Raw genomic sequence first — 10,312 nt, 5'->3', positions numbered from 1 at the left:
TCCACTCCTACGAATTCTTGTGATTTTTCCAATCCACACCACTGCTGCTATCAGCTTCTATTTTCAAAGTAAACCTTACCTAATTTGGGGTTTCATGGACCAACTAGGGCCTTGTCATACATAAGCCCACTTATGATCATACTTAGCCATTCCAGTGGCTGATCATTTGCTCAACACTTCCATTCCAACTATAGTTACATCATGAAACCATCTATACATTCATAAACACGAATGGTCTAATGCCATACTCCACTTCTACAAGCCATTTTCGCGTGGCTGTACACTTATACATTTCATAAAGTACTCGAAAGACAACAATGGGTAGTCCTATACATGCCATATCAAAATTCAACCAAAATAGTACCCAAAAGAGCCTTTGATAGTGTGGGCGACTTCGACTTCAAGATCCCGAGTCCGATAGTTGGAGAACCAAAAATCTATAAAACAGAGGAGCAATGTAACGAGTAAGCAATTTATGCTTAGTAAGTTTTGAGCAAGGAATTCCAGCATACACAAAGAATAGCACACATTTAGCTAAACGGAATATTTCATAATACGCAATTTACCGATATCAAACTTGCTTCACAACATTAACAACCCTTATGTACATACACAATAAACTAACTTAGCCGAAGGCCGGTAGCTCGTTTATCAACTGAGCGAACATTTATTTGTAAGGGCTCGATTAAATTCAACACATACGTAACATATCCCCATATTGGGATGTTTTTCGAGTATTCGCTGGAATTTTACAGCAAGCTCATTCATTACCAAATCACGTACCTTCGGGATTTAACCGGATATAGCTCCTCGTTCAATTGCCTTTGGGACATAGCCCGGTTTTAGTAACTCACACAATGCCTTCGGGACATAACCCGGATTTAACAACTCGCACGAATGCCTTCGGGACTTAACCCGGATTTAGTATCTCGCACAAAGGCCTTCGGGGCTTAACCCGGAATTTGTATCTCGCACAAATGCCTTCGGGCTTAACCCGGAATTTGTATCTCGCACAAATGCCTTCGGATCTTAGTCCGGATATATTCACTTAGCACAAAACCTTCGGGACTTAGCCCGGACAGCATTCAATTAATCATGCACCTCTAACAATAATTCATGGCACATTTGTATTTCTTTTTCATTAGCAAAACTCAACACAAGGCACACACCATCCTTGCACATTCGGCTCAATAGCCACTCATAGAGCATGATTTTAATTTGCTTAAAACATGATTTAATCACATCGTAATTTAAGCTCTCTTACTCAAGAACTTACCTCGGGTGTTGTCGAACGATTCCGCTAGCTATTCGACCACTTTTTCCTTCCCTTTATCGGATTTATTTCCCCTTTGCTCTTGAGCTTAATTAAACAAATAAATTGATTTCATCATTTAGGCATCAAAAAGATGAACACAAGGCACTTAGCCCATATTTATACATTAGACATTAAAGTCTCATACATGCAAAAATCATGCATCAACACAACATATTAGCTAATTTCTTTCCCCTTGGCCGAATATGCATGTCTATTTTTGGGGTCGATTTCAACACTTAATACACACATATACACACTAGTAAAGCATCCTCCCCCTTTTCATCAATTTAACACATGCATTGCTCATTAACATGCAAAGTTACATTCGGCCTTAGCACACATCTTGCTAGCCGATTCTTCTCCATTTAGCAACCAATGCGCATATGTGCTCACACAAAAATGCTAAAAAGGAGGTTCAAGAATCATCAAGCCATCATCACATGCATCATTAACAAGCTTCATATTTTGCATGCAATGGCATTAACACAACCTCCACCTAGGCCGAATCTTAACTCATCCTCATGCCTCATCACCACAACATCAAACATCAACCAAGAATGATGCATCCATGGTCAAGTGCCATTTCCATCACATAGCAAGATTTAGACCATGGGCTAGGTAGAACTCAAGCTAATAACTAAAACATGCATGCATCTCATGGAACATCATCAAACATACCTTAGCCTAGCTACATGCATGGCCGAATCTCTTCACCTTTCTTCTTCTTTCCTCCTTAAAATTTTTGGCCAAGGATGAACCAAAGGATGAGAAATTTCTTTCTTTGTTTTTCTTTCTAATTTAGGCTAAATGAAGGTGAGAAAGGATGAACACAAATTTTTCTCCTTTCTTCTCTTTAGCTCACGGCAATGGGGGGGCAACCACACATTTTTTTTTCTTTTGTTTCCATTTCTTTATTACCCATACTCCTTATTTTATTCTTCCATTAACAAAACATGTTTCATGACATGTTTTGCCCATCATTCCTTGTCATGGCCGGCCACTACTCATTAGGGGGGGGGAAATTTGACATGCAAGTCCCCCCTTTGTCCACATGCACTAATAGGTCCTCACACATTGACCTATCACATTTTAAAATTTTCTCACATAAGTCCTATTGACTAAATTCACATGCAATCGACTAAATCGAAGCTTGAAATTTTCACACATTCATAATTACATATTCTAGACAATAAATATCACATTCAACATTTCGGTGACTCGGTTTAGCGGTCCCGAAACCACTTCCCGACTAGGGTCAACTTTGGGCTGTCACAAGGCCAGTTTAGTATTGCTTCTTAGAAGTACTTTTAAGATAAAAAAACATTGCCAAACAAGATGCTTTTGAGCTTTTCAAAAGTGCTTTTGGGGAAAAAAAAGGTTTTACAAAAGCAATTTTTTGACCAAAAGCATAAGCAAAAAATTTTAGTTTTTACTCAAAAGTACTTTTTGGCCCAAAAGTGTTTTTGAGAAGCAATGCTAAATTAGCCTTTAGTCACTTAATATTGATAAGTTTTAAAACTTAAAAAGTTTCCATTTTGGTCACTTGTTAATTCAATGTTATTGCACACTTTCAGTCACTCAACTTTAATAAGTTTTCATTTTGACCACTCATTTTATCTTTTTTAAAAAATAAATTTATTGTTGTTTTCAAAAAACTAAAATTAATACTCAATAAAACCCTAGTTTTTCCTTTTTACTAGAAAAAAATTAAAATTAATTCTTAAAAAGGTAAAATGAGTTACCAAAATAAAAACTTATTAAAGTTGGGTGACTAAAGTGAGTGTACAATAATATTAAATTAATGATGAGTGATCAAATGAAAACTTATTAAAGTTGAGTGACTAAAAATGAAAGTAGTTATTGACAGTAGTGCCCATATGCAAATATTTTATTTTTGATATCGAAAATCAAAACTTATAAAAGTCTGAATCACAAATGTAGAGTTTAAAAATAAAATTGAAAAAAAGGGGAACGGCGTCGTTTAGATGAGACCACGTTAACATGCAAGAAAATTAAGGGAGACAAAGGCTCTAGCTAGCTTCATTTTCTTGTGTCCTAGCAACTCGTAAGTAATAAGGATAAACAAAAACCCTTCTGATCATTAAAATTAGGGTTTTAGCAACAAATAAAAGCAACCATCACCGATGATTCATGCAGCAGTTAAGCTATCGAAATCGGTCATTTCCCTGTCTCGAACTTCCTCAGTAGCTGCAACTTCATCGCAGCCTTTGAGATTCCTCCACGATGGAACCAACGGTCCCAGTTCCAACCCAGTCGCTGTTCAGATGATCAATTACGCTCTGTCACATGCCAGGTCCCAGAAATCAGGTTTATACTATCATCCATTTAGCTAGTGTTCCCATTTCTGAACTGGTAACGAGTACAATTTTTATTTAATTATTTATTTTTAATGGTCTTTCATTCTTTGTCTAAATCTATATTTTGTTTTTAAATTATGAGTGATTGGTTTTGGTAGATGAATCATATGCTCAAGGCATGTTGATATTGGAGCAGTGTCTTTCTACTCAGTCAAGTGAAAGTGAAGGTCAATTTGCTCAAAATTCTATTGGAGCGGTGTTACTTGCAATGTCTAATTTGTTATATGAAAGGTAATTCTTTCTCGGCTTCTTTACTTTTTTTTTTCTTTCCCATTTTATTTATTTATTTATTTTTATTGGGAACTGATGATGATCGGTTTTAGAGGAAGATTTGAAGAAGCAATTGAAAAGCTGCATGGAGTTCAGGGTTTAACGCGTTCCTCCTTGGGTGTTAGAGGTAAAATTTTACTGTTTCAATTTACATCTTCCGACTATTTCTTGTTTGGAATAAAAGGGTATTCACTATATCTGGTATTTGGTATAGTTGCTGCTACGGAAACTCTTGTTGGTCTTTATTTGCAGTTGGGCCAGGTAGGTGAATCCCTCAATTACTACTTTTTTAGTTTAGACTAATGACATGTGGCATATATGATTTCAATTTATATGGAGATGGTTCTCTCTATATAGGATGATACTTCATCAGTGCTCGCAGATAAATGCTTAGAGTTTTTGCATAAAGATGATTTAAGAAGTAATGGTGGGAGCAAAGAATCTTTGATTGCTCGTGCTAAAGCAGTGAAGGGGCTAGTTGAGCTTGTCACTGGTAACCTTGAGTCAGGTAAAGTAAAGACATGGCCCAAGTTTTGGTTCAATTTTTTGTTGTCTCCTTGATTTGTGTGAATACTGAATGTGAGCTGCATCCAATTTGCAGCCGAATCATTTTTTCATGGAGTCCAAGATACTGAAGCTAGGAATGGTGAGGGTCTTTCAGTTTCTTAGTTGCTAATTGACTATAGAAGAGAGTCGTGTATGATATTTGCTGTTGGGCAATTCAGGCACTGCTGTTTTATCTTATGGAGAATTTCTACATGCTACACAACAATTTTCTCTGGCCAAAGAATTATACCAAAACATAATTGAAGGGGTGCCCAAAAATGAAGATTTTAGTGACATGAATACCTTGGCAATTTGTAATATGGCTTCAGATGAAGTTTTGCTCGCTGCAACCTTTGCCTTGGGGCAACTTGAGTCACACATGGGGTGATTTTATGGTTACTTGTTAATATCTTTGTTTCTTTATCTGTTGCAACACTTTTTTCTTATCAATGTCTGCAACAACCTGTGGTTCAGGAATTTTGGTGCTGCAGAGGAGATATTGACAAAGGCACTAACTAAAACAGAAGAATACTTTGGTGTGTAAATTTGGATATATGTGTATATATATTTATCTGCATAAAATCTAGTGTTTTACACTTTGAGTTGTTCTGCTTGCTAATTGCATCATTTATCTTCCCTGAGATTTATTGACTTCATGCAGGATCTAGTCATCCGAAGGTTGGTGTTGTCTTAACCTGCATAGCTCTGATGTATCGGAACAAAGCAAGACAAGAGCGATCAAGCTCTCTTCTAATTCAAGAGGTCAGAACTTCCACCTTGTGTATTTAATTAAGGGCTTTGCTTCATTAGTCTATATTTATTTATCTGTTTTTGAAGTCTTGCTTGGTTTAGTCAGTTGTAGGACACAGATCTCCTTGCTGCGTTTTTTGTTTCCATTCTCTTTCAATTTGTTAAAAGAAAACTGCAAAAGAGGGGAGACTGGATGCTGTGTAATCCAGTAAGAAAAGAAGAAAAATTTAGAATGGCTTCTGATTAGAGGTTTGAATGTTAAAGTGGATAATATGTAAATGTAGTACATCTCAATTACTGAAAAATTATTGATCTATCTATATGAGCTGCCTTGTTCTATGTTTGAGTATTGGTGTTTGCATGTATACCATCTTCAATATTAGGATCTAAGATGGCTATAGACCAGACATTGTAGAGGAAGGTCTTATAGCTGATCTAGATTGTTTAGGATTAAAATTTGGGTTGAAAAAAATAAGATAGTGATGTACTTTCCCAGATTTATTGTAGCCCACCGTTTAAATCTAAGAGCTTACGTGTTGTATTGATTCGATAATTTCTGGCTGGCAGGGACTTTACAGAAGGGCAATAGAATTTCTAAAAGCTCCACCGTTGGAGTCTAAAGGTTTGGAATATTAGAATATTTCTCTTTTGGTCTTCCTAGGTGTTTAAGCAATTGAATGTTTGACTATTTTCTCTTTTCATTGCGTAGGTGCAGAGACGAAACTGGACAGGGGGGATATTTTAGCCCTTGCAAGAGGTATGTCCTATTGTTGCACATCTTGTTTTGCATTACGTGCGGGGAGTTAACAGTCCGTGCAATGATATGCCCTAAAATTTGGTGTGACATGGCTAGCATTTTACACAATTACAACAGCAGCATATCTTAAAAATTGAGCATGGTGCAATGCTAAGAAGAAATTTGTGTTTAAATTTAATTCCTTTGTGCACTGCAGTAATCTAGTCGATTGATTTGTGCAGTTGGGTATGCAGAAGTACTTTGTGTTCAACAGAACAGGAAGACAGAAGGTGAGAAAATGAAAACATGGGCAGAAGCTGTATGGAGTAACCGTCGAATGTCACTCACTGATGTATTGGACATCTCAGAGCCTTCAAGTAAGGTGCCAGTTATAGATGCACGAATCAGCCGAGTGCTGTAGATCATCTTGTGTTTTCTCAAATGCAGTAATTAATTATGCTTTGGTTATGCATTGACAAATAAGTATTCGAAATTTCTGAGATGCTGGAACAGGAATGTTAGATTGCACTATAGTTTCTTCATCTGGTTATTTTTGTCAGAATATCCTTAGCAATAAGTTAATATTCAGCAGATTGTCGGATGATGATTGTGTGCAATAGAAGAGAAACATCTATAAACTGCTATACCTAAGTTTAATGCGATATGACCTTTTCTTTCTTGTAGGGTATACAAACATGTCAAAAGCTTATGATTTCAAAAATTAGATTGTACTTTCAAAACTGAGAATTTGAAGCTTGAACACGGCAAACATGAAGTACTTCATATGATAGTCAAAAGTGTTACAGAATTAAGATATGGAATACATAATGTGTTGTGATTTTTAATACAACAAAAATATGTTTACTTGTTCACAATAAAGCGCCATTTAGATAGAGCTATCGTGCTTGTTTCCTTGGGTTGAATCTTTACAGAGGAATGTCGAGACCTTTGCCGACATCTACCCCAATTGTCTGAAGTGTTCCCTTGTTTATAATCTGCAAAACGCAAAAGCCCACACAATTATCTCTATTGCCAAAGTTTTAGCATATAACTCTATTGCCATTGGCCGATACAGAAAAGGTGTCTTACCAGTTCTACAATGAAAATACCAATTATGCCAATCATACAAGCCCGGGAATTCCATATTTCAGCTGTCCTCGTAAATCCAAGAAATGGTGCTTTGAATTTTGGTTCTACTTTTGGCACTTCAACCTGAATTTTCTTTTACAGAAACAAATTTTTTTGTAAACAAAAACCCAGTATAGATGGAAGATAAAAACAGAAATGGTGCTTTGAATTTTGGCTCTACTTTTGGCACTTCAACCTGAATTCCTTTTTTTTTTCTTTTTTTACAGCAACAAATCCCAGTATAGATAAAAGATAAAAACAATAAGAAGCCAGGAAAAAACCAAGAACGTACACCAGCAGGAAGCTTGGCAGCTAGAACCTTGAAGGATGCTCGATTTCTGAAGGTTGTCGTGTTATGATACTGATTTTGGCGATGAATTGTTAAGGGCTTAGTTGGAAGAAGTGATGGGGAGGAAATGAGCGAAGAAGTAGCCATTGTCAACAGTCTGCAACCAAAGCCAAAGCTATCGTGTGGCTTATTTGTGCTTTTATCTACTTCAAACTCAAAAGCCAGTGGGTCCCCATAACAAGAGCCTTGTGGTTGTGGTTGTCGGGTTTTGTTTTACATACGGTTACCGTGCAGACAAGTCATTGCAGTTAGAATAAATTATTGCCTAATATACTAAAAAACTCTTAAACTAAACTAGGTAACCTGTAGCGCTCGTAACCAGATTAATTAAAAAAAAAAGCCGAAATTTAAGGCGACGTCTTACAATGCGGAAACTTTCGTCGTTGTCATCAAAATGTTGACATCAGGTCTCCGTTGACTGCAAAGTTTAATGACAGGAGTGGCGGCCATTCCTTCTCGTACAGAGACGACGTGGAACCAGAGAATTGGGCCGCATGAGGGACGGCGGAGGAAAGGCCGACCAAAGCGTTCATGCGACCTGATAGAATGCTCTAGGCCTCGGATCTTGCACCAGTGTAAGTGAAGGTGCAGCAAGGGTGATAAGCCCTGTACATTTTGTAAACGATCTCTCCCTTTGCCATCGGTCCCGTCATTGCCATTTTCGGTTCTGCTTGTTTTGAGACCGCTTCTTCTCCTTTTTGTTTTTAAAAGATTAGTTTGGATTTAGGATTACTTGAATAAAAATATAAGTTTGAGAAAAATATAAATTCAAAAGATAGTTTCGACAAAAAAATAAGTATAGTTTAGAAAATGGGTTGGGTCTCTAGTAGAAGTGTGCATGGGCTGGGTTGAGTCGGATTCAATTAAAAATTTAAGTTTTTTTGTTAGTTTTGGGCTTGGTCTGAAAAATGGGTATAAAATTTTGCCTAAGCTCAATCTGGATAAAATGTTAAAACTCGACTTGTTCATATTAATTTTTATATAATTTTAAAATATATATAATACATAAAAAATATTAAAAAGATCAAAATAAATATTTTTCAACAAATTAAAAATAAATTTTAAAAAATATTAAAAAATCAAAATAAATATTTCCTAACAAATTGGAAATAAACTTTAAAAAATATGTATACTTAAGTAACACTAAGATAGATGCAACTTAATAAGCAAATATATCTAAAATAATAACAAAATTAACAAATGTCTTTAAAATAATAACAAAATTAATAATAAAATAAGTTTTATACAATATCTAAACAATAACAACAAAATAGTAGCAACATAATAGTAAAATGATAGCAAAATAGGGAGAAAACAATAAAAAATAATATTAAAATAATATTAATGCTCAGTGACTAAAATGTTACAACACGATAACGTAAGTGACTAAAATATAACCTCAAACAAACAAAAGTGATATTTTGATAGTTTACCCCTATTTTTTATATTTATTATATTAGTTTATATAATTTTTAGTTTTTATTAATGAAAATTTAATAAGGTTAAATATAAAGTTGGTACCCGAACCTATCCACTTCTCCCAGATTGATACTCATGATTTTTTTTAATCTCAGATTGGTACCCGAACTTTATTTCTATCCACTAATTTGGTACCTAAGCCTAACGATGCCAAAAATTTTGTTGATGTGGTAGCACTGGCCACTCGCATGCTGCCATGTGTCATTCTCTTTGGTCTGAAAGGCTGTTCCCTTTTTAATGATTTTCCATTTCATTTTATATTTTTAAAAACCTTTTCATTTATTTTTTTCCTTATAAATTTTCTTTCCCCGTTGTCTTCTTTTACCTCTTGGCTGTTACAACTTTTTATTATTTCTTTTTTTTTTCTTTCATTTTTTCCTTTTACCATATCTACCTTATCTCTTTGTCTTCTACCTCTCTTCTATTTGTTTTGTTTATTCTTTTCTTGCTTCAAACCCCCAAAATTTTCCGTACTTTTTCACCATCCAATCACTACCAAAATCCCCATTTTTTGCTATCTACATAATCTATGGAAGATTGCTTCTTCGATATTTTCAAGACTTAACCTTTTTGGTTGAGTATTCAATTAGGGTTTCTTCAATTTCTCCCAGGATACTAATCCTGCAGTTGTCTCTTATCTTTTTCTTCTTTAGGGTTTAACTAATTGTTATTATTGTTGTTGTTGTTGATTTCATAAAAAAATATGAAAGATAAACAATTTTGAATATAATTGATCAAAATTTCCTTCAATTTCCAAAAATTAGTATAGCCTTAATTTTCATTTTCATTCTCTTTTTCAAATTAGGGTTCACAAAGAAGGCTTAAATACAAAGTAAGCTTCAATTGATTTATTACTAATTCTTTAAAATATTGTTTCATTTTCACAGTTAACCAAACATAAGCAAACGAGGGAGAATTAACAAACCACTTTCCTTCTTCATATCCTCTCAGTGCTGTTTACGGTGTCGAGCCCAATTGGTGATACTAGTACAACCTTCTCTATTAGGAAGACAATTTGATGGCCCTCCCATAATCTCGATTTGACGAAGTCAGTTGGAGAAATTACTATTGTTGAAAGCGAAATCAAAATCACCACCAGAACCAGTAGAACCATGTGAGTAATCTGAGTCCATTTCATTTCTCGGGTCAGGCAGATCTGAATTCAATTGGTCTTTCATCCTAAAATCCCCTCGAATGTAAAACCCTCCCTCAATTTTTTCCCTTCCTTCTTTTTAAAAAATAAAAATAAAAACTGATAATATGAAATAATTGAAAAGAGTAGCTTAACAAAAAGAAATTTTTACAGAAAGAAGAAACAAAGAAGAAGCTTTTGATTAAAAAGAATGAAAGTTTTTTAGATT

General features: G+C 35.0%; 2 protein-coding genes across 7 annotated transcripts; one reads left to right on the top strand and one right to left on the bottom strand.

Moving 5' to 3' along the window:
* The first annotated feature begins 3,296 nt into the window (after window positions 1-3,296).
* On the top strand, window positions 3,297-6,639 carry LOC107910305 (uncharacterized). 4 transcript variants are annotated; one of them, XM_016838131.2, is made up of 12 exons: window positions 3,297-3,643; window positions 3,792-3,924; window positions 4,017-4,090; window positions 4,178-4,224; window positions 4,321-4,471; window positions 4,565-4,609; window positions 4,689-4,893; window positions 4,984-5,045; window positions 5,171-5,271; window positions 5,827-5,881; window positions 5,975-6,016; window positions 6,238-6,639. In XM_016838131.2, exons 1-12 carry the CDS (start codon window positions 3,460-3,462, stop codon window positions 6,414-6,416), a joined length of 1,278 nt encoding a protein of 425 aa, XP_016693620.1. In that variant the 5' UTR covers window positions 3,297-3,459; the 3' UTR covers window positions 6,417-6,639. The 4 variants fall into 4 exon arrangements, with proteins under 4 accessions (XP_016693620.1, XP_016693608.1, XP_040967251.1 ...); XM_016838119.2 differs by having other exon boundaries at window positions 5,969-6,016; XM_041111317.1 differs by having other exon boundaries at window positions 3,299-3,643; window positions 4,023-4,090.
* Window positions 6,640-6,750: 111 nt separating this feature from the next.
* Window positions 6,751-8,220, bottom strand: LOC107910324 (light-harvesting complex-like protein OHP1, chloroplastic). 3 transcript variants are annotated; one of them, XM_016838152.2, is made up of 4 exons: window positions 7,837-8,181; window positions 7,416-7,657; window positions 7,085-7,207; window positions 6,751-6,990 (listed from the first exon to the last, which is right to left on the bottom strand). In XM_016838152.2, the coding sequence occupies exons 2-4, from the start codon at window positions 7,557-7,559 to the stop codon at window positions 6,922-6,924; spliced, it is 336 nt and encodes a 111-aa protein (XP_016693641.1). In that variant the 5' UTR covers window positions 7,560-7,657; window positions 7,837-8,181; the 3' UTR covers window positions 6,751-6,921. The 3 variants fall into 3 exon arrangements, with proteins under 3 accessions (XP_016693641.1, XP_040967253.1, XP_016693633.1); XM_041111319.1 differs by having other exon boundaries at window positions 7,085-7,216; window positions 7,837-8,145; XM_016838144.2 differs by having other exon boundaries at window positions 7,085-7,216; window positions 7,416-8,220.
* Between the last annotated feature and the right edge of the window lie 2,092 nt (window positions 8,221-10,312).

The sequence above is a fragment of the Gossypium hirsutum genome, chromosome A04 (assembly GCF_007990345.1).
Source record: "Gossypium hirsutum isolate 1008001.06 chromosome A04, Gossypium_hirsutum_v2.1, whole genome shotgun sequence".
NCBI lineage: Eukaryota > Viridiplantae > Streptophyta > Magnoliopsida > Malvales > Malvaceae > Gossypium > Gossypium hirsutum.
Note: the sequence above shows the minus strand (reverse complement) of the source record. Positions and strands in the feature narration are given on the sequence as shown.